The 25,699-nt window shown below is 37.4% G+C and overlaps 1 protein-coding gene across 2 annotated transcripts in view; it reads right to left on the bottom strand.

Annotated features, from left to right (window-relative positions):
• LOC107751431 (glutamate receptor ionotropic, delta-2) overlaps window positions 1-25,699 on the bottom strand; it is a 422,702-nt gene that overhangs the window by 369,590 nt on the left and 27,413 nt on the right. For both annotated transcript variants that reach the window (XM_016567160.1, XM_016567161.1), the window contains exon 2: window positions 2,570-2,725. In XM_016567160.1, coding sequence (XP_016422646.1) covers window positions 2,570-2,725 — 156 coding nt within the window. The remainder of the gene's footprint in view (window positions 1-2,569; window positions 2,726-25,699) is intronic.

Consider the following 25,699-nt stretch of genomic DNA (forward strand, 5'->3'; position numbering starts at 1 on the left):
TGTTGATCATGGCGGCAGTAATTCATCAAAATGATGATCAAATAATGGAGATAAAGATCATGATGAGACATAAATCCATGCACGGTGTAGTCGAGCACATTTTAATGATGCTATTTAGATCCTCCACAACCTGGTACTTAGAAGCAACCTGTAGGATGGAGAACCGTGCTACACAAATAGCACTGAGCACAAATTTTTTGGCTTTTCGCGCTATTATCTATCCTTTAGTGAATCTTGTGCCAAAACAACGCAGACAGTGCACGCAAATAAACAACATACCACCATAATCCCTACTTAGCGATTCCCCCCCTGTGTAAAGTATCACACATTGTCTGAGTTTAGTTCGTTGTCTGTTTGAAACAATTTAGCAGATCTATCCGTTATTGCTCCATTGTTAAATATAGTGAAACAGGTTGGCAAAAACCAAAGTTGCCAAATGCCAAAGTTAGATTAAGTGCTAGTTATCTGAACTCTGCGATTGTATGGAGCACAGTGAACCTGCTGATGCATGAATGGCAGCGTTCCAAAGGCCTTGTACCTGTCTTCCTTTCTTGCAGGATAACAGAAAATGGCCCTGCTCCAAGAGCTAATAGCACTAATTTGTGGAAACCACAGCATCATGGTATTATTAGATAATTCCACTGATCTTAAATCAAATATTAGAGGCTGAGATAATGCTGACCTCTGAATGCTATGAAAGTGTTGGATCCAGACAATTGCATAACGTTAGGCTGAGCGAGCATATAAAGTGGAGGACTGAGGCAAGACTTTATTCTAATGATTAAAAGAGGCACCTAATTTAGCCATACTTACCCTTTAAGCTCCTTCATAGGTTTAACCAAGTTATTTACATCATAATACGTATATTTTTTAAGAGCAAGTAAACAAATGCGGGCTATTCATGTCTTTTGTCTTATGCAAACATTATTTGACTCTCTGGAGGTAATGGCTCAGAGCAGAATGGTGTCCGACTTAATGAACGTCATGAACAATGTCTCCCACCCTCTCCAAGGCATGTTTGCTGAAATGAAGAGTGCATTCAGCAACAGCGTGATCCGTCAACGGTATAAGAGAGGGTGCCACTGAAGGTCATTCCTGCCTACTGCCATAAGACTCCATGATTCTTCCGCTGTGTGCATGAAACATTGACTTGTTTTGACTCCTCTGCCTACAACTGTTTGTCTCAACAACTGCTTTACATTTGCTCTGTTTAAAACATTTAGTACCCACCAGTTCATGTGTATGATGTATTTTTGTATATGTTGCAGTGCAGTCACTGTATGTACTGTACAGTATCTATCCACCTATCTATCCACCCACCCATCTAACCTATCTATATACCCAACTCATTGATATATATAACCTAATGTACATACCTATCTATGTAACCTATCTATCTACCCATTCACCGACCAACCGGCTGAGGTAACCCACAGTACATATCTATCTACTCACCCACCAATCTATCCTATCTACCCACTGACCCACCAATCTATTTGACCTATCTATCTACTCAGCCACCTCTCTAAACTATCTATCTACTTACCCACCAGTTTATCTAACCTATCTATCCATACACCAATTTATCTAACCTATCTAGATACCCACACACCTGATCTGTCTAGCCTATCTACCCACTCACCCATCTGACTAACCTACAGTAGATATTTATCTATGCAACCTATCTAACTACCCACCCAGCCATCGATCAATGTAACCTACAGTACATATCTATCTACCTACCCACCTATCTAACCACTCACCCGCCAGTTTATCTAATCTATCTATCTACCCACCCGCCTATCTATACTATTTATCTACTCACTCACCCACCAGTTTATCTTGCATATCTATCTACCCACCCACCTATCTATACTATCTACCCACCTCTCTAACCTATCTAGATACCCACCCACCTGATCTGTCTAACCTATCTACCCACTTGCCAAACTACATTAGATGTTGTTCCACCCTCCCATCGATCAATGAACCCTACAGTACATATCTATCTACCCACCCACCTATCTAACCACTCATCCACCAGTTTAGCTAACCTATCTATCTACCCACCCACCTATCTAACCTATCTAACCACTCACCTACCAGCTTTTCTAACCGATCTATCTACTCACCCACCTGTCAATAATATCTGTCTACTATCTATCTACTCACTCACCCTCTAGTTTATCTTACCTATCTATCTACGCATCCACCAATTTATCTAACTAGTCTAACCTATCTACCCACTCACTGATTTGTCTAACCTACAGTACATATCTTTCTACATACCACTAATCTGTCAACCAATCTACCTATCCACTGATTATTTAATTTAATGTAGATATCCACCCACCGATCTATTCATCTATCCCTCTGTCCATCCAGCCACCGAATTTGTCTTGTTCCCTTCTAACTATAATTTAACTTGAATTGAGGAGGCACATACTGTATTAGATTATTGGCATTTTTTGTTATTACTTCTCATATGAGCCTTACATTTAAAAGGGATGAGTCCAGAAAGGTGCAAGAGTATGATCTGAAAACATATTTAAATACTCAAATGACGTACCTTCCTGCACTGCTTGGAAAGGGTTGTTTCCATCTACAAACTCCACGGACACAGTGATCTTCTCTGTCTCCAGGATCTCGTTGTTGAGGTTGAGATCTGCCACCGCCATGCGGAACACCTCATCATCCTTTTTGGCAGACTCATCAAAAATGGCCCCTAAAACAAGAGGATTTGAGGAGATTTATCATATGGTTGACAACAGAACACAGAAATAGAAACGGGAAATGAACTTAAGCAGAATCTAAATTACTCCATCACACTTTTATCCAATTCCTGACCAAAGCAAATTCTCATGTGAGAGAAGCTCTCAAGCTCTCAAGCTCTCTATTTTAATTTTATTTTATGTTATTTATATTTGTTTAGAGTACATATATCATGTGTTGTAAACTAACAAACACAGCTAAGATGATAATGTAATGTAAATAAAAGGGTATATAAATATGAAAAAAAAAAACGGTTATCAAAATGCCTTAGAAGCAAAAAATGATAAATTACTATTTACATACTGAACAACAACAAAAAAGTTATAAAAGCCTAGCACAGCACAAACATCATCACTATATACAACATAAAATGAGTTCCAGACAGCAGTGCTGTGCCAAAAATCAATGCTTTATTATTATTACTCTGTCTGGCTTCATTCAGCAGTTTACTTTATTAATTCAATAAATGAATCCTAGATTAGGTCAAAGAATATACACCAGCTTTTAGGTAAAGAGATACTTGTAGATTGACAATTATTCAAGTTTCAGACAAAGTCTTAAAACATGTATATAAATAAACACACAATGACCTGTACATATTTGCACGTCAAGTAAAAGCGCAGGCAGAGTGGAAATGTTTCTCTAGGCAATTTCATCTATACTTGTTGGTCTCTACAGATCCAGCTGCAACGGAAAACAGTATTTTGGGGCCTCAGATTGAATCTTGTATATCTATGTACAAGGAAATTGAATCTTGTCGACCTGTATACATGAGAGCTACGTCAAAAAATTGTCAACCCTCAGCGGTACGTGGGAAGTAGGCTGAAGCAGAGTATTTTCACAGTACGTGGGGATAAATTGGTGCTCTTTCAATGTGAAAGATGTGTCAATGTGCCCATATTACATTAGAGTCTGTGGTCAGCTGTGAACAGGCCAAGCCAAGACACTACCTGCAGGACACTGTGAAGACTGTCAGGCCTTTAACAAGAAAAATCTCAGAAAACACTCACTTTGTCTCCAATCCTCTGCAAAACATCATAATGGGTCTTTTATCTGAGGACAGAATAGAGTTGCCATAGAAACATAAAGCCGCATATTTCATCTGTAGCAATGGGAAATGCTGTAGATGGGGGTATTATGCTCAAGTCCATGCGAATCTGCTTTGATTTGTTTTGCCAACTAATAAAACCATCTATATTTCAAAATTCAGTTAGGTTGGACAGAGAATCTGTTGTAACTGCAAAAACTACTTTCTTAATGAGTTAATTTGTAGTAATACTAAAACATCCTTAAAACTAGATACATTTATTTGACGAGAAAAACTGAATTGCATAAGATATTATGCAAATATTTTCTTCCTAAAAATCAACAGCAGTTCAGAGTATGAAAAGACAATGCAGAAAAGCAGAACGGAGTTAGAAAATGTAGTAAGTTTTATACTGAAAAAAAATGTTGCAGTTCAAAATACATTCTTTGAAAACAAGCCTTCAATACCTTTACTTGTTTCTCAAGTAATCTTACCTTGTTGTAAAGATGTTTACATTTTTTAATGGAAAACAAAACAAAAGTACTCATTAAGAAAATTGAACTCTGAGAACTCGCATGTCAAGAACAAGCACCTCGTTGTCACGTTTCATTATGTTTAAAAACAGAAAAGACAGACGGCTCAGGATGCTTGAAAATGAAAAATAAAAAATTAAATGATGAAAGGACACAGATGCTTGTTCAAATTGCGGCAAAGACTTCCTCAAGCACTTAGGTAGCGTGATTGAGAACAAAACTTAATTCCACAATAAAGTGCTCAAGAGCCTGTAGCAAGTCCTCATAAGCAACACTGGCCAGATTAATATCCTGCAGCCACTCTCAAGAGGAATAAAGCAACAGGAATCAAATTCTTGCCTGTCTTAATCAGTCCTACTCCCTATCCCGTGGGGGCTTCTCTTCTTCGGATGAGTGAGAGAGTGTAAGTGTGCGCAAGTATGAGAGGGTAGTTGCGATTTCTGATTTACAAGCTGCTGGATTGCGGCTCTAAACAGGCAGAGAGGCTACAGCTCTTGGGCAATTGAGTTGTGAGGCAAAAGACAACTTCATCAAATAAATCAAAGAGCAAAGAAATAGCACTCTGTCTGGCTCAAGCCGACACACCAAGGGCAACTGGACTCATATTGCCATAGAGTTCTGTATCACTATATAACAACATCAGGTCACGATAACATGGGTGGTCCTAACCATGTGGTCCAACTTTAACTATTTCCCAAGAGAAAAGACCTTCGAGAAAATCTGATAAAGCTACTTGGATTAAATCGGAATGGGAAGCAGCTTCAAGAAATGGCAGCTAATCAAAGAGCTATCTAAAATAAAAATATAAGAACACAAACTGATTAGCCAACAATTAGCAGTTTGCATCAAGTTGCCCCTGATGCAACTTCTTGCCACCAGAGCAGCTTATTTATACAGTTATCTACTAGTAACCAGTTTTGGTTTGATTGCATTAGTTTATTGTGAGATGAAAATAACAAACTCTTGTACCTTGTGTGATCAAATTAGCTTATTTTTTGCTAGTTGATGCTAACCACTACAGGTAAATAACTAGACGAATAACAAAGCTAAAATTATTTGCATTACAATTCAATGTGTTTATGAATACATAAAGAGCAGTACAGTAAATTAATCTTAAATTAAAATAATATGATACCAGAATGCAACACGAAGCAGCATAACAAACTGTTTTTTAAAATAACTGGAAGTGGCTGACAGCAGATGTCCTGCACATTCAAGTTTGAAATTGTTGTCCACTCTTACGTAAAAAAAAAAAAAAAAGGGGGATAGTATCTTTTTAAATTAACTGCATAACATGTTGGTTGTAAGAAAATCATATTATTAAATCATATTATGCTTTTGACCTTGCTGAATGAGTGCATCAGTCACACTTTATTTTAAGGTCCCATTCTTGCCATTAATAAACCATTAACTATGACTTTTGCCTCAATAAACTCCTAATTTGTTGCTTATTAATAGTTAGTAAGGTAGTTGTTGAGTTTAGGTATGGGTAGGATTCGGGATGTAGAATATGGTCATGCAGAATATGTACTAATAAACAGCCAATACATTAATAACAGGCATGCTAATAAGCAACTAGTTAATAGTGAGAATTGTTTCCTATACTAAAGTGTTACTTTTTTTCTCTACTGAATATATTCTATATATTGAGCTCTGAAGGTCATATACATTCATGGGATGGAAGGGTGAATTGCATAATAATTCAGTTAATTACAGATTTTTGCCTGGTGCTTTTGTTCTTATTTCTGTTAGCTTCATGTGAGAGGAAATGTGCTGAAAAATAATAATGAAATTTAAGGTTGTCAATTGGTATGGTAATGCTTATACGCAAATGGCATCTGCACACTTCAAGATTTTGACACATTAGTGTGTTAGTACTGCTGTATTGTTTTATTGCACACTTAAAAGTATGCACTTTCTCGTCCACATGTGGATATACTTTCGTAAATATCTAAATGCAAGCATCATTGCTATAAGCATATAAATAATTGTAGGCCGTGTATTTATCTGTGTGATTGACAGCAAAATAAAAACACTGCAGTGCTTTTAAAACTGCTTTCTGATGTGTATTTTTGGCTAGAGCTTAATAGTAAGTCCAAACGAAACCACAGAAAAAAGAAAATAGAAAAAAGAGGGTTTATGTGTCTCCAAATACTTGTCAAGACTTTCATATAGTCATCACATCCTCCCTCTCTTCATCATTTGACTAACGGGGGATTAGTTTAATTAGTTGAGATTTGCGTTAAGCATTCATAATTATCTCGAGAACACGTTCTTAATTTGCCCATGAAACAAATGTGTCATGGCTGTCGAAATCAGCGACATCTAGTCAGATGAGTTTCAGCCTTTGAAGTTGTCGTTGGTGGCCTCAGCGTAGCTGATTAAACTGGAATTATCTGGGCAAAGAAAGAGATCACAAATATCAGTGAACTGGAAATGATATACTGTATAATATATGCCCCCAACTGGCATGAGTGTGTGTCAAGTCTGCTGGGAACTACAAAGTACTAGAAACCATGGACCATGTGTGTTTTAGATGTGTTAAAGATGATGCAATTATTTCCATCATGTGTAAAAAAATAAGCTTTTTTATGCTTCCCTGTGTAGCAAATTAGCTCAAAAGAGAAATGTATATAAATAATTACAATGAATTGATTAATTACAATTATTTATATCAACTGCCCGTAGTAACTGTAGCAGAATTAAATTGCCGTCAACTAATCTGTTTGTCCAGCAAACATTCATTGTAATTTCATATCAAATCTAAGAAAGGATATTTTCTTGGCTGCAGAAAATAACTTTCTTACAGTACTAATGCATTAAAGCATGTAGCTAGATCGGATCGTAAAAGGGACATTATTCACAAGCGGTGGCAGAATCAGAGACTCATGTAATTTGTGCACAAGAGTTTTATTAACTAAACACTAACAAAAATTAGTCTATCAAACCAACAAACAAACAAACATACACTCACACGTACATACAAAAGGGAGTTGAAGTGGATTAATGGAACCATTAGAGAAACCAGGAAGTGCAGTTATGGAACATAAGTCAGCTAACCACACCTGAGTAGAAACCATCAGCGCCGTGCCAATACATTAATAACAGGCATGCTAATAAGCAACTAGTTAATAGTGAGAATTGGTCGCTATACTAAAGTGTTACCAGTGTATCCTGTAGTAAAACTAGTCTGGACATGCCACTGATCAAGTAATAGTAATTTATTGTTAAATTTACAGGACAATCAAAAGGCAAACATCTTTGAGATTCAACTGATGTAAAAAAAAAAAGAAATGATTATGAACATGGAACAATGCAGCAATAATTCTGTCACACTGATGACAATAACACACTGATCTTCTCAAACAATGTCAAATTCATTGGAGGAAGAGCTTGGATAATTGGCCTTAAGCGGGTATAACAATGTGTTCTCTCTCAGTGAACTGCCACGACCTGAAGAAAATGAAAGACGACTTCTTCCCTCCTACACTTCAGTCAGAGCAGCTAGAGGCTCTATATTGGTGCACACTGTCAAGCCTGTCACTGTTAAGACAGTTTGAGAGGACCACAGCTGGGTGAAAAGTCTCTGCATTTCACCCTGTCTTGCAAACCCTAGTAAGAAGGGTGACAGTGTAATGGAGCTAAGACACATGTTGCATTTGCAAACAAATTGCTATTTGGAAACTCTCTTTGGTGAGTCTTGGGAGGCCTGTAATACCTGGAGAGAGGTATCCGTTAGCATTCATCTTAAAGGCACTGCTCAAATAGTGTGGGACCCCCTGGAAGCTTGCAATTTGAACTTTTTCTCATGAGCACTGCATCCCAAACATATTACTAACAACTATCCTCAGCTGTGACGTGGAAAAAAATATATACACAAACTGGGAAAAAAGTATACACTACAGGCTAAAGGTTCTGAATGATTAAGATTTTTTATGTTTTTGAAAGAAATTTCTTATGCTCACCAAAGCTGCATTAATTAGATAAAAAATACTGCAAAAACAGTAATATTGTGAAATATTATGACTACTAGTTTTCTATTTTAATACATTTTAAAATGTAGTTTATTCCTGTTATAGCTAAACAAAATTTTCAGTAGCCATTTCTCCAGTCTTCGTCAGAAATCTTTATAATATGCTGATTTGGTGCTCAGTTATTACCATTGTTTTTGGTACTAGGTTATCATTCTTGAAAATGGTTATTGCTGCTAATATGTTTGCAGTACTTTTTTTTCAGGATTCTCTCATGAATTGAAATTTTTTTTGAAATATTTTGTAACATTATAAATGTCTTTATCATCATTTTTGATCAATAAAAGCAATATTTTGTTTCCCCCAAAACTTACCCCCAACTTTTGAATGGCTTTAAACAGAATTTTAAAAAAAAGTATTATTATTTATTTATTTAAAATAGAATTTTTGTGTTACAATATACACTGATAAGTTTGGAGTCAGTGCATGTTTCTTTCTTTATTTTTATTTTTTTATTTTTTAAGAAATTAATGCTTTTATTCAGCAAGGATGTGTTAAATAGATAAAAAGTGATCGTAAAGACTCATATTGTTAGAAAAGATTTCTATTTTGAATAAATGCTGTTCTTTTAAACTTTGTTGTAACACAGTTCGTAGGTCGGGAAAAAGGAGACGTGAACCGGCGAACATTTAAACAACTTAATAAAATAAACAAACACAAAATGAAAGTAAAGCGGCAGCCCCTGGCGGACGACTGCCGCACACAAAACACAAAATAAAATCCAGGCCTGGTCCTCTCTCGTCCAACACTGTCGTCACTCCTCCTTTTATCCTTCCGGAGCTCCTCCGTGGGACTTGAGACCGGTGAGTGGCGCAGGTGTCGTGCATTAGCATTTACTCCACCGGCCCCGCCCCCACTCGTCACATACCCCCATCGCAGGCGGGGGGTACCCACAAGACTGCGCTCTACTCCCCCTCCCCCCTCCGGGGGAGCCGATCACAGCGGCCGCGGCGTGCCTGGGGGTAAGGACAGACAGACGAGGCGAGAGAAAAGGAGACGGAAGGATGAGGAGAGACAGATACGAGAGAGGGGAGAGAGGGAAAAAAAATAGAAAAGATTTCTATTTTGAATAAATGCTGTTCTTTTAAACTTTGTTGTAACACAGTTCGTAGGTCGGGAAAAAGGAGACGTGAACCGGCGAACATTTAAACAACTTAATAAAATAAACAAACACAAAATGAAAGTAAAGCGGCAGCCCCTGGCGGACGACTGCCGCACACAAAACACAAAATAAAATCCAGGCCTGGTCCTCTCTCGTCCAACACTGTCGTCACTCCTCCTTTTATCCTTCCGGAGCTCCTCCGTGGGACTCGAGACCGGTGAGTGGCGCAGGTGTCACGCATTAGCATGTACTCCACCGGCCTCGCTCCGTTCCCATGGCTCTCGGCCCCGCCCCTCTCGTCACATTTGTATTCATCAAAGAATCAAAGAAAAAAGTCACAGGTTCCAAAAAAATATTAAGCAGCACAACCGTTTCTGATAATAAATCAGCATATAAGAATAATTTCTGAAGGATCATGTGACACTGAAGACTGGAGTAATGGCTGCTGAAAAATCAGCTTTGCCATCACAGAAACAAATAACATTTATATATTAAAATAGAAAACTCTAAAAAAGTTATTTTAAATTGTAATAATATTTCACAATATTAAATTTTTACTGTATCAAATAAATACAGACTTGGTGAGCCTAAGAGACTTCTTTCACAAACATAAAAAAAATACTTAAGTTAAAAAAATGATTAAAAAATCTAGATATTTTTGTATGACCATCAATAGAGAAAGATCAGAGAGGCCAAATTAGACCATACTAACCAGCTAAAGCTTGCCCTCTTAGGTCAATCAGATCAATGCTCTTCAGTACAGCAGTTAGGATAAAGTACTCGCAACCCCGATCCCCCTTGTGGCCTTCGGCGATGATGAAGACAGCTCAGTCATTGGCATGCCCTGATGATGATGATGCATTAGATTGAGATGGCATGAGGATTCCGCATCCTAGGCACAGATTTACGGCCAGAGGGGCACGTCTCTAAAAAGGACGGCCGGTTTGTGGTGACACCTCTGAGACAAGGCGGATTAATGAGCTTTGCAGACCACTGAGTGCAGTAATGGCCTGATATAATATGTGATATAAAAACAGCAACACCGAGCACGGTTTATCATACTGGCAGTGGCCCGCCACGCACTGTCAGCCATTAATAACTCTCAATTTTTGCTTTGCAGTCGTGTGGACCTCTTGTCGTCTGCCAGCATGCAAACAAACGGTGCTGTTCTGGCTTTTGTTTGAGGATGTATGGTGGTCTACCCTCAAGCCTGTGCCTGCATTTATTGGGCCGTGGGTGAAATTTAATTAAACTGTCATGAACGACTGGCAACCTGCTATGGTTATTTGCAGTTATTTTTAACAAAGCCCATCATCACCATATTAAAACAATGATGACACCCCTGCTGGAAAGACCTGCATAAATATGCTGTGTTTTGGACGCTGATTCCCACCATGGAATGCTGGTGTGCAGGTGTCCCGACCACGCTGCTTAACCAGAGAGACTGCGTTGAGGCAAAAAAATATAAATGAGTTACATTCAGTAAACGCAGACTGTTCTGTCCTCGTTTTCTTAATTTATTTGTCATGCAGTTTTAAGACCTCAGAAAAACACTTGTTTACACAATGACCATAACAACTGTACTTGCGATATGTGCATTTGCCTTTGCTGAAAACAAGGCCTGGATCAGATCCGAGCATAACAATGGCTTGACAGTTCTTCAGTGTGAGAAGCTCATTGGTTTTTGCCAAGCCTGAATGATGAAGTTCCTTTAAGGCAAAACAGTCCACTCTGAAGCCATATTTGTAACACCCCTGGGCCATGTGAGTGCCAATCAACTTGAATGGGGAAAGGCTGAAATCTCTGTTGCTTGTTGAAATTGTGCTTCAATAATATATTTCAAATCAATAATAAAATCTGACAATGGTATAACAATATATTGTGCTTCTGAAACTCAAATCATGAAAAAAAGAAATTGAAAAAAAAGAAATACATTGTTCAGGCAAGCCCAGTTCAAGGGATAGTTCACCCAAAAATGAAAATTTTGTCATCATTTACTCACCTTCATGTCGGTCCAAACCGGTATCTGTTTCTTTCTTATGTTGAACATAAAAGAAGATATTTTGAAGAATGCTGGTAATCAAACAGTTGATGGTCTCCATTGACTTCCATAGTATTTCTTTCCCTACTATGGAAGTCAATGGGGACCCACAACTGTTTGGTTTTTCAAAATTCTTCAAAATATCTTCTTTTGTGTTCAACATAAGAAAGAAACTCATACAGGTTTGGAACGACATGAGGGTGAGTAAATGATGACAAAATGTTCATTTTTGGGTGAACTATTCTGTTAATGTGCACACTAAATATACATTATAAATATGTTTTTAGCTTTTTTTTGGCCTCTTTTTCAGGAAAAATATTTGAAATCTCTCAAACGATATCATTTTATTTGGGAAGCAAGAGCACATAAGTTATTAAGACCTGTTTTCATATATTGTGTTTAAATTTTAAGCATATTTTGACATTTTCTTGCTTGTTAGCTTGTTCTAACTTGATAACAAGACTAATAATTCTCACAAATCCTAATATCTTATGCACTGCTGCTTCTCATGTAAAGTTATCTTGTTTTAAGGAATTTTAGTTATTTTAACTGGAAAATAAGACAATTAAAATCTCATTAAGTATATGATTTTTTGTAATTCACACATTAGAGCAAACAATTGGCTCTTTTAAGCTGCTACATTGAGAATTACAATTGGTAGATCTGACTCCTACCCTGGCCATTTCAAAAGTGTTTTTTCCCCCAATATATTTATCAACAATATATTTATCAACAATAACCCTGATGGAAATGAACAGCTTTAAACCAGCTTAAGGATGTTTGCTGGTGTGATCTAGCCTCCCAGCCTTGACAACAATGGTACAAATTTAACTCCTTTAGCTGCAATCGAGCTAAACCCTGTATTGTCAGGTGGACCAGTTATCAAAATCTCAATTAGCTCTTTTAACTGAAAGCCAGGACTTTCATTCCTACAACATCCTACTGAGCCTTACAATTGGCGTGAAAATCATCTTGTGCCATGCGAAATGCAAAAGAATTCACTGTGGGTTAATTGAGTGTAACAGAAATACAAACGAGACTATAGACACTGTTAATTTGTGTTTGTGAGATTCTTACAATACAGCTGTTACAAGACAAGGAGCTGTGATTGAGTCACAAGTGGTTAAGACTGTTATGTATTCAGCTTTACAACAGGCCCCATTCTCATTCAGGCGACTGTATAACAGCCACATTAAAAAAAAACACCAGTGAAAGCTTTACCAATTGTTGTCTTGACACGACCTGTGTGTGCAATGAGACACCAGCTGTGCATTACCCTTTTTGAGAGCGATTTGAAAAATATTCCCAAAGACGCATTTCTTCAGCAAAAGACACTGCATGCTTCCCTCCCTCAGGCTCCGACGCACTTTCATTATTACAATGTAAATTAATTTCCCTTCATCATTAATGCATTGAGCTGCCAGTTTCCCCTGCCCCTCAAAAGCAATTTCCATCCTACATTGCTGTCCTTCACCTTTTCCTTTTGCACACATCTTTGCTTCTGACATTTAATCAAACCTGGCTTAAATGGGGCTGCTGAGTCCTCAGACAGATGGGCCCGTGAAGACATGACTCCTGTTAGAGAAGGACCCTTTGACATCATTAAGAGAGTGACAGTCCAACAATGAGTCACGCTGTCCACCAGACGGAAAGGCGCAGAAGAAATGAGAGGAGAAGCCGGGGAAAGTGGGGCAGGAGTTATTTTCACCTCTGTGTACGGCTCCATGATTGTTGCTCTGGCCCCCAGCAGTGTCCTCGTCGTCTGGGTTTGTCGTGAAGTGAGAAGCGGAGCTCACATAAAAAAATCCCCAAGGGGCTGGAAAGTTCCCGCACCTGAATCAGGAAAGCGAGTTCACGGCTCTGAGGTCCAAAACCTAAGAGTATCTGTAAGTCAAAGACTTAACCGCCAGTGATTTTACATGCCTTCCCTAAGGAAACTGGTTTCTGACAAGCTTCGAGGCACCATAATGCATGCTTAATGATCTAGAACAAATTTAAGAGAGCTTTAGACATTACCAGCCAAATATTTAATGACTATAATGCCTATCTCTGAGCTGAAATGGAGTCAAGTTGAAAAAACTGTACATTTCAGTTTAATTTACTTAACTGCTCCATCAAGTGCAGTGGCATTGTGGGTTTCACATATTTAGAGTAGCTTTTGCTGTTTTGTAATGGAAATTGATCATGAGCCTCGTTTGGATACTGATTCCCCATTTATTAATTAATATTTTCCCATTGGTCCAAAATGTCAATATTCAGCATTCATCAGAGCTGCAGTGTGACAAGGCTGAATCCAGTTACATATTGATGCTTTTCCGTCTGCCTTAAATGGTGGCATGCTTCATTAGCACATCTGTATCTATAGCGTCGTTGCCATTAAGGATTTTAAGGAGCTATTTGTCCGTTACATTCAAGACTGCATTAAATATACCATGAGCATACGCAGTCTAACGGTCTATAAAAATGCAAAGTTTGAATATTTTTTTCCATTCCAGTGTTTTTATGGACAGTTGAACTTGACATATGGAACAATACAGATGACTCAGCCAGACCGGGTCATACTGCACCTTCTGCCCATTTCCGGATGGATTTTCTTTGGCATATTAAGGGTTGTGCTAAATATGACTACTGAGGTCAGAGCCATCATGCCCTCATCAGGAGCACTCTGACATGTTTTTGTGCTTAAGGTGACCCAAGTTTGAACCTCCTTTGCAATCCCGTCCCCCTCTTTCTTTACCACATGGCTTCCTGTCTATTCTGTTCTATGATAGTAAATGCAAAAAACTGCAATGCAAAATCTATTGGGGATGACACACAGTCGAAGAATTGAGGATATATATATATATATAGAGAGAGAGAGAGAGGGAGAGAGAGAGAGAGAGAGAGAACAGTAACGAATGTACAAACTGTATTTTCTTCAATACTTAGATTTTTTTAAACTGGCCCAATTTTAGATTCAGACGAACAAGGCCAATATATTATATTATTGAATTAAATTGATTAAAATGGAAAAACATTTAAAACATTACAAAAGATTTCTATTTCAAATAAAAGGTTTTAATTTTAACTTTTCTACTGATGTAAGAATCCTAACAACACAACTGTTTTCAACATTGATAATAATGTTTCTTGAGCCGCAAATCAGCATATTAGAATGATTTCTGAAGGAAAATCATGTGACACTGAAATCACTCCATTAGGATCCTGACGGATCATGTGACATGTTTTTTTTTTTTTTTTAAATAATGGTTTGGTAATAATTGTTGTATATAATTACTGTATATATAAAATACATAGAAATAATAATATCAATACCAAAGATAATTATCACTATATGCAAATTCAGATATTTAGACAGTATAATCGTGTACAGTATATGTCAATGTGGGCAGATAAACACTACTAATCAGATGCCATTTTCATTTTTGCATGCCATGACTGTGTGATACACTGCAAAAATATTTTTTTTACTTAGTATTTTTGTCCTGTTTTCCAGTACAAACATCTAAACATTCCTACATCACAACACATTTACTTGAGAAGCAAAATGACTTTATACTTAAAACAAGATCTGTCAGTGGAGTAAGAAAAATAAATCAAATTCAAAGGGCAAACAAGATTATTTTTCTTACCCTATTTGCACATAATATTTCTTGTTTTAAGCATAAACTCAATTCATTTTGATACATTTTTAAATCTGAAGTAAATGTGTCTTGATTTAAGAATGTTTAGATTTTTGTACTGGAAAACAAGACAAAAATATTAAGAAAATCATTTTTGCTGTGTGTGGTTTGTTGCCTTCAAACATAAGCCAGATAAAGACATTTTGGTAGACAGACTATGAGGCATTTGGATGCACCTTGTTGCCTTCCTACCATTAAGAAGGCAGTGTTTTTCAGCATTCAGACACATCCAGTGTGTGAAAATGCACAGGTGGTCTCAGTAATGAGGTAGAAATGTTGCTTTTTAACTGTGGCTCTAAGTACTGACATTCTCAAGTGAATCATGAGCCCCGATTCCTGTCATTGAAGAGACCGATCTATTAAGATATGTAAGGTATACATGTGGTTGACTGTTTCTAGGTCTGTGTGAAAATCAACAAGAATTACAGGTTAGAAGACTCTGACATCCTCTCTAAACCTAGACAGCCCTCTCAGTGATTCTCAAATGGAGTCGCTAAGCACAAGCTTTCACTAAGCAAGTGCATTTAGCTTGTTGTGACATTTTCAAGCAGATAGCCACACTCTCTGAAACTTAGGCAGGTGATGATAAACAAGGATCGTGATACATTAAGTAGGTTTCTGTGCTCAGTTAGGCATCTTTAACAGTTCTTAAGGCTATTTTGAATAAGGCAGCATCACAGAATGGCAATATTCCCTTATTTATAATGCAAATCCATCTCGGCTGAGAGGTAAATTATCTGGAAGCGTTCGTCTGCTTGACACTGATGTAATTCGGTGAAAAATTCTGCATGAGAAGACACAGCCTTGCTCCACTCAGTCGGGGGTGTCAGAGAAGGGAGGAGGAGGAGGAGGGGAGGAGGAGGAGGAGGAGAGTGAGATGGGATGGATTAATTTAAAAGCAGGTTGGTCAGCTCCTGACAAGCTTGGCTGAAGATATGCAAGATCTAACACAATGCGCCCAGGCTCATCATCTATCATCACCAAGCAGATCAGGCATGAGCAGAAATGGGATCAAACTTAAAAGGTCCACCGACAAAAACCACCCGCCCAATATGGGATTTTCTCTCTCTCTTCCCCCCCTGACCACGTACCTCAGAGCTCAAGGCCCAGTTTACTTCATTCTCTTGTATAGAGGGTCCATTTACAGCATGGAAGCTTTTCAATGGAGCGAAGTATTCAAAAGCCGTTGGACCTTCCCTTGGTGACCTGCGTGTGAGTATGTGTGTTACTAACCAAGGTGCTACTTGTAAGCATAGCTGCGCTTGTCTGCTGCTTCATTTAAAACACAGAGAGTCAGCACAAACGTAACAAACCCGCGTCTCTTGTTTTATTCATCACTGCAGTAGAAGTGGGTGGCCTGGAGGACAAGAGAGTGGGGGAGCAGAGGAGATGAAAAAGCAAGTTCTCCCAGCCAGCCGGCTCTACGCAAGACTCAAGTTCTCCACTCGCCCACAGACTAACAGCTTTGCAGCTCCACATATAATATTCAGAGCAATCCCCTGGAATTGAGGTCAAATTTATAGTGGACAAACAAGGGGGAGATGTAAAACAACATTTTGGAGATGAAAATGAATTCTTGCACCTACGTATGAATAAAGACTGCACACTGCCAAAAAAAAAGTCATTTATTATTATTTTGTGTTCCAAAATATATAAACATATTTAAAACAAGACGTATTTTCTTGGGAAGCAAAATTGCATGAGACTTAAATACATTATATTATATTATATTATATTATATTAAATCTTGTTTTGCAATATTTTTGCACAATTGTTAATTTATGCCTAAAAATATGTATCACAAAAATATAATATATTCATTAGTATATAAATATACAGTGTAATATTAATTTTGCTAAGAGAGGAAGATAAATAAACTTCATATATACTCTACTGATAAAAAATTTGTGACCGGTAAGATTTTTTAAATGTTTTTGTCTTATGTCTTTTATGCTCACCAAGTCTGAATTTATTTGATCAAGTATACAGTAAAGCAGCAATATTTTGGAATATAATTGCAATTTAAAATTTTTAAATTTAAAATAACTAATATTTTATATGTTTTCTATATGAATATATTTTAAAATGTAGTTTATTCCTGTGTTATGGAAGCCAAATTTTCAGCAGTCATAACTCCATTCTTCAGTGACGCATGATCCTTCAGAAATAATTCTAATATTTTGGTTTTGGTGCTCAAGAAATATTTTGTAATTTTATTAATACTGAACTATTAATATCTGTGAATAGCCCCCTGGTATTCTTTTTCGAGATTATTTAATGAATGAAAAGTTCAAAAGAATAGCATTTATTTAAAATAGAAATCATTTGTAACATTATAACAGTCTTTTCTTCCATTCATTTCTTCCAAAAAAAAGAAAAAAGAAAAAGAAGAAGACTGGAAATGTATCTTATTTTAATTATATATATAATTTTGTGTGTGTGTGTGTACTGAAGAAAATACTGAAGGACAAGTTGATTAAGGCTCTCCACCCTCTCAAATTACTACTTAATGGGCCCGACACCCTTCAGAAGCATTTGTTGACACACTGAAGAAGCTTACTCTCATAGAAGAACACTTAATTTGACAATTTATTTAACAGAAAGGTAAATCAGATCAAATGCTCTTGGTCACATCTAAAGTGAGAATGATTTCATGTTACTCAACTGAGGGTGTGAGCTTGGTCTTCTCAGCTTTCCTCAACAAAACCTCACTAGAAAAAATGAACAGTTCAACCCATTTCAGATAGCATATTTCACAAGTAATCATCATGTATTAGCGGTTCAAATTGCATGTGAAATTGTAATCTGGAACGTTAATCACTTGTTCGTCCACAGCATGCAATGAATTTGCTACTTCCATTGGATAAGGATCCTCAGACAAACACGCTTGCACCAAAACACAGAGAGAAATTAATCACTTCCCTTATTATGATAAACAAAGTGAAAGGGAAAAAATGTAACATTTAATTAAAGGACCAAATATAGATGCAGAATTTTTGTTCAGCCTAATGTCTTTTGTATAGGTCAGCATACTCTTTAAATGTCCTTTTCTCCATCTGTTTATAGGTCCATTTACATACTTTCCTTTAATCCAAGAAAAAGTTTATTCGTGCCTGTGGAAGCTCACCTCATTGCAGCCAGCAACAATTATTTTTTAACACAATGGCAAAATTCAAGTCGCACTGAACATATATCGTCTTGTTAACAACAAATGCAAACATTCAGGTGAGGTTGCTTTAGCAGCCAGCCAAGAGCTGGAAAAATGATGAAAGGGACAGAGTGCTTAGCATAACAAAAGTCAAGCATTTACATAAGCACACACTGCTTCTGTACGGGCTATTTCTGTGTAAACAAGGAACAAAAACATCAATGTGATGAGAAATGACATTGTCAGCTCGAAGAAAAAAAGATGAATCCCTGCCAATGCAACATCAGTTTTGAATGAGCCATGCTGAAATAATAGTTCTTGGACTGATATACTGAGATCAAAGAATTGACATGAAGTTTGGAAACTCCTGGACTACATTTCGATGTGGAAAATGGTGCACCAGATTATTATTATTTTATTTTTTTTAAAGGAGGACATGAGCAAACAAGTTTGAGAACCTCTGCGTTACTGTATAAGCATAAAAAGTGATAAGTATTGCATAATACTTGCAATACTTTACAAGTATTGCAAGCACTGTACACACAATGCTGGTTTTGTATTTTTAATAAACAATTTATGGAGCCTACACTATTAAAATACAACATTTTCGGTACTTATTGTGGGGGAAAATCTGCGGAATTGGTTTATCCTAATTATGGCTCAATTATCAATGGAGCAGAGAGTACTGCACTCTATTTGTTTCAGAAACTATTATTAAATTAGTCAAATATTTTTAGCAGAAGTGCCAATTTAACATGCTAATTTATTTTGTATCATGATTTTTAAAAAACCATAACCATTAAGCTTGACTCTTGACCTGTTTATAAATCGCAAATTAAAGAATTGTCCTACTATTAGAGCAATTTAATGTTCATTATCTTACAGTACATAAGAATGTTAATCACTCGCATAATAAGTTTTAATTGACTGACTGCCAATTGTCAATGTCTATAACCTTTTAAAACGTTTTATTTACATATTTACTCAAAACTCTTTTTAAAATGTAACTGTAATAAGGATTTCTGTGCTTATACAGACAGTTACATTCGTCCAGAAAATGCACCACATATTAATAATTCAACTTACAAAACAGCATAAATCACAACTGTAATAGCGTGACGTCTCACACTTGTTCATTATTTAATCCAGTCACAAGTTCACCTTCCTGCAGCTTTTTTTTAAATTATTATTATTATTAGGTGGTACGTGTGTTAACAGATGATGCTGTGAAAATCTCTTGTGTCTGCACTGAATGCCTTCCGAGCAAAATTTGTGCAAACGTATGCAAGCTGGTTATCCCTTTGAAGAAGAACATGTAATCCTTGAATGATTAAAATACCGTCATGAGCTTCAATAACAAAGACGTTAATGGGGAGAGAGGCTTTTGTAAGAGGAGGGATAAGCATGCTCTCATCTTGAGCACTGATGTATCCATACAGAGTGTTGTACTATTGTAATTAGGTGGTACGTGTGTTAACAGATGATGCTGTGAAAATCTCTTGTGTGTGCACTGAATGCCTTCCGAGCAAAATTTGTGCAAACGTATGCAAGCTGGTTATCCCTTTGAAGAAGAACATGTAATCCTTGAATGATTAAAATACCGTCATGAGCTTCAATAACAAAGACGTTAATGGGGAGAGAGGCTTTTGTAAGAGGAGGGATAAGCATGCTCTCATCTTGAGCACTGATGTATCCATACAGAGTGTTGTACTATTGTACTGTTTCCCCCGAGCTGTCAGGAAACCTGAATCTGGGCTTGTCTGAGAGGTCCCAGTTTTCCAACACTATTACAAGATAAAAATGCCATCTGTTTCAAAGGTTTGTTTGTTTGTTGTTGTTTTTCTTTGGCACGCACGCCATCTAATGAGAAACAAGTTCATTCATTTATCTATGGAATAGCACAGTGAGACAAAATAAACTTTTATGAACAACATCGATTCAAAGAATTCAAAACAAAACTTGGCTAGCAGGTTGCACATCCCAATAAAAATACAGATGGATCAGTGTTGGAAAAGAGTAGCCAACTATATATAGTCAAACCAAAATGTATTCAGACACCTTCCACATTTCTCACATTATCACAGTTTATTCGCTATAGTTTAGAAAATGGTAATAAAATATGACAAGAACTCAGAGTTAAACTGTGTCAGAACAAATTAATCTTGATAATGTCAGATAACTTTGATAGAAAGGAATGTAATGAATTAGGTTGAATAGCTGTCAGCTGTTAATATTAAGTACACACTTAGATAATACCAATTTAGGTCAACCAATCATCAATTAATGCTCAGTTTTGTTCAGTATGTGGTGTAAAAAAGTTCGCATTAGCAATTAAAGAAAAAACACTTAAGCAAAACATGGTCAGGTCAAAGTGTCTGAATAATTTTTGGTCCCAAATTTTTTATCAGTTTTACTGCAGTCCACTGTATGAAGAATTTTTGGGTATAATATGTCACAGTTTACTTTATTTTGCTATCCTCACTTACATAAATAATCTATAGTGTCTTGCACCCACTAGTAAAAAAAATATCACAAAATGATACCTGGTGTCTGAATAATTTTTGGTTTGACTGTATATATTAATATATTATTAAAACTTTTTTTAAAACACTACAAAACAAAGTGAAGAGCACTGTATAGAATGAAACTCTATACGGTCAGTAAGACTTTACAAACAATAGGACTTTTCAGAGTTTTGTATAAGAAAGCGAGACATTTAGAACAAACCGATTTTCAAGAATCAACCAGACATCCCAGCACTCCATGACAGGGTTGTGTAGGACGAACTGATTTACAGAATAATTCACTTTTTAATCACTACATAGGAGAAAGAAGATGGGCTGTATAGAATAAACCGATTCACTACAATAAACAGACTTTTCAACATTACATTTGAGGAGGACTGTTAAGGACAAACTAATTTACTAGAATCAATAGGACTTTTGGGAGCTACATATAAGAGATAGAGCTGGTTAGGACTAGCCAGTTCTCTAGAATAAACTAGTCTTTCCAACACTACACGTGAAAGGGTTATTTAGGACAAACTGATCTACTAGAATTAATCAAATTTTCCAATCCTCCATATGAAAATGAGGACAGTTTAGAACGAATCGACTCATTTCAGCATTTCATATGAGGTGAAACTGCAACACAACATTACATTAAAAACAGAAATAGCATGTGGTTGCTTTGAAAATGTATAGCTTGTTAATGGAAAAACTATTTTGAACGAGTTTACACCACTGAAAAATGTTTTAAAGTTACTAAAGTAGTTTAGTACACTGCGAGAGAGAAATTACACTATTTATTTCGACTTTTTGGTTGGTTTGGTTTCCTCACTCTTTTTTTGAATTGAACAAGATGTGCAAAAGTGTCCACAAGAGAAAAATTACAGCACACAAAACAGACATCTTGCAGTTTGAGCTTCAGGTGTCAGTGAACGTACACGAAAAGCTTAAAGGCACCTGAGGCTGTTTGTGCTGAAGTGAGCTATCAGGGAAGAGTTCATCCTTCCACGGAAATGCTTGAAAGCCGCATGCCAGAAGTGTTCAATAATGAACACACTGTGGGTTGTAGGACCACATTTTAGTCGTTACCACTCTCTATTTCCGTCTCCGCAAAATGTCAGTCAGGCCGCTCGCAGACGGGGTTATTTCTTGATGCGCATCTAAGAATAAACAAATAAAAACACGATAATCAAATCGTTGAGCTCCAGCCCACCTTTAAACAGCCTTTTCCGACTTTCAATAATAAGTTGACGTGTTTCGCAGCGAAGCACATATCTGTAGCGCAATACATCCGAGATGTATGGGAAATGTCATGTGGCTCTGAAAAAAACGAGGGAGAATGAAAGGAAGTCAGAAAGTTTTGTGCTCCTCTGAAAGCAGAACCCACCGAAGCTGGTTTGTTCTCAGCTCAGGTGAGAGTAAATTGCCAAACCTCCGAATAAAAGCTCTATCTGCCATTGACAGGCGTGATAGAATACTGCTGAGTGTCTCACCTCCAAATGGTGTCGGCTCACGCCTTTTATCCGACACTGTTAGCACGGTGAGATTTACACATACGGTGCAGCGCTCCTTAAATTTCTCTATGAAACAAATGGAGCCAGACTGCCCTTGGTCTTTCAGCCTTCCTCTTTGAGGTCTCCCAACTCGCTTTAATCATATCCAGCTCGAGATCAAATGGTGCACATGGATCGCAGCAACTAAGTCTCACTGTAAAGTGCTGGCAGAGCGCCAGGACCAAACATGATCCTCATTAGAGTAACTAATACTCAAAAATGATTCCTATATCCCTCTCTGGCACTGAATGTATTTGCACTGTGTTGTATAGAGCAAACATGTTCACTGCGTTGCATAAGCCTGGCAAACCGCACATGAGATATATAGCACGTGTAATGTCAGATTCAGAGAAAGCTGATGCCTCCGTCGTTACTACAGGGAATTGCACATGCTTTGGCCTGGAGGAGACAACTGAGAGGGAAGAATGTGGAAGAATCTCGCAACTTAACATTCCGTTTGAGAAATGCGCTCTACATCACGGCCACTGAGGGATTTTACAAATCAAGCCCACTTTCCCGCATTCTAAACAGTGCTAACGATCTGTTAAAGCATCTATCAACGTAATATGAGGTTAATGAGGTTCCTGTATTCCAAAGACATTATAAATATCTGCCTCATCATTCAAAGCAATCCAGCGTGTAGAGCTGCATTCTGATATCAAGGCTAGCTACTTTAAATTCGGTTGCCGAATACCCAGAGGACCCCCTCCTAAAGCCTGCATGTGGAGGAATGAGCAAGTTTCTCCAACGTTAAAATGTAATGATATAAAGAAGGCAATTCATTTCATCCCATCATGCTATAGAGACCGTGACCCAGTTTTGGATATTTAAATGGGGATTTGATATGAAGGGGCATATTAATTGGAACAGATGCCCTCTCAATTATTAACATCTCGCACTGTAGGCATGTATGAGCTAAATCTACCCGTTGTACATCTCATTCTATGCTCAAGACAAGGTCTTAATCAAGGTACATGCAGATCCCATCCTATTAAATGGTAATGTGAGCAGAGGGATGTTTTCCATTGAACTTTCTATCGATGGTCCCCCTGGCTGCAGACAATAAAGAGAAGTCTACAGCAATGCAGTATTAAATAAACACCACATGGAGGAGTGGAGAACAGTTACAACAGAGGGAACTTAGAACACTGAAGTTACAGTGAAACTTTTTTCCAACAAAAATGAAGTGAACAGCAATTAATAGAAAAAAAGTGCCCAATAATAATAACATTACACAATAGTACGCAAACTCTGAATTCCATAAATATGATTAAAATTCTCTGTTCAAATCTTTGTTAAATGCCATAAAAATAACAATTAGACATGTATCCTATTTGTATCCCACTCCTATGCATTTGTAGGAGTTTCCCTTTCAGACGCAAACTTTATGGGAGGAGAGTATTAAAATGAATCACGCAACGTGGTTTACTGACGTTTGCGCTCGTCAAATTACTGGTATTTGCGCCAATATTTAATGCACAAAAAACATGTCTTAAAGCAGGCGGTAATTTGCACTGCTCTTGGTAGATTGTGCTGGTCATTATGGAAATGATCTGGCTGCATCTGTGTTCTTTAATGTGCGCATTGTTAGTAAATGACCCGCAGAATTTTCCCCTCCCATCGGCGCTGTTTTAGAAATGCGCTCTTGCTCTAATTTGCCCTGTTTAGTAAATCTGGCCCTTAATGTGGTTAAACTTACCAGTTTGTGCATTAACTACTGTAGTCATGAGAAACTAAAACAAAAATTTAATAAATTAATAATGTATAAACTGAAAATAAAACTCAGGAAAAAATTTAAATGAAAATGTTTGGACAATAAGTTAAAACTAAACAACTGAAAAGACAAGGAAGGAAATAAAAAATTCTAAACTACAAATTTAAACTGCATTTAAATCATTATCAAAAAATGAAAAAACTATCCGTAGCTGAATGAAAATTCACCATAAACTGCTCATGTGAGTCATCAAGACATCTTCTCGCTACATTTTCTACAACCAAAAGGTACTGCAATGTTGCGACACTGCTGTCACCATTAACACAGTGGAGAGCAGAGAGAAGACCACCATTTGATGTCTGTAAAATGCAGCTTCCCTATTACTCCTAGCAACACATTACATCCAATATCACCGACGGGATCATTCACATGGCAAGCGGGTAACTGCTGTCTTTATGTCTCCATTGATCCTGGAAGTTTTACACACAGACGACAATTTGCAAACTTACAGGTAGACGAGAGCCAAAATCCATCATTATCCGAAAACAAAAACTTTGCCCTTCAGCCACATACCAGACGTGCTCTTAATAGCAATGCAAAACAACATATGGACGTGTCCACAAAATCTAAACCCAACACAATGCTTCCCCTTGACCTCTGAGCCCAAGCCCGCTAATTCTTCTCCAAATCAAACTGCTCGACCCCTTCCGCTCCCACTGTTTCTCTGTGATTCACGAACTCCCGCATTTGGACGGAATAGCATTGGCATGTTGTCTGTATATCAGAACCCTACTCCAGGGCTGATTGGCAGGGTGGTAAATTTCCTTTATGTTGTCATTACTTACGGGGAAGAGCTTCTCGTATCAGCCACCCCAGCTGCATATGAGTTACTGCCATAGATCAAACTCCCTGACTTCTTCTTGGGGCTGAAATAGCCGGCATAATAACATGTTAAAGCAAGGCGAGACCGCTCAACAAAGAGTACTCCACCTAGATGCTACTACTTATTGTGTCTTGAGTCTGGATGTCCTTGAGACAGAGAGTTTATCACCTAGCCTTAGATCCTCATAGTTACTGCCATAGATCAAACTCCATGACTTCTTCTTGGGGCTGAAATAGCCGGCATAATAACATGTTAAAGCAAGGCGAGACCGCTCAACAAAGAGTACTCCACCTAGATGCTACTACTTATTGTGTCTTGAGTCTGGATGTCCTTGAGACAGAGAGTTTATCACCTAGCCTTAGATCCTCATAAAAACATATGGCAGAACACATTAAAGTGTCACTGAAAATGTACCTAAAGTGGTCTGTCTCTAAAGAGGGTCACTAGCAAATCAACAAACATTCAGAAGTGCTTTTTTGTAACAACCAAGACCAAGACTTTGTAGCTAGTTCTTAAAGTGACATTTCCTCCTTCTTTTTTTACAGTTTTTTAAAGGGGTCATATGATGTTGCTAAAAAGAACATTATTTTGTGTATTTGGTCTAATGAAATGTGTTTATGCGGTTTAAAGTTTAAAAAACACATAATTTTCCACATACTGTACATTATTGTTTCTCCTCTATGCCCCGCCTTTCTGAAACGCGTC

This window comes from Sinocyclocheilus rhinocerous, unplaced genomic scaffold (assembly GCF_001515625.1).
Source record: "Sinocyclocheilus rhinocerous isolate Xijiao unplaced genomic scaffold, SAMN03320098_v1.1 scaffold1654, whole genome shotgun sequence".
NCBI lineage: Eukaryota > Metazoa > Chordata > Actinopteri > Cypriniformes > Cyprinidae > Sinocyclocheilus > Sinocyclocheilus rhinocerous.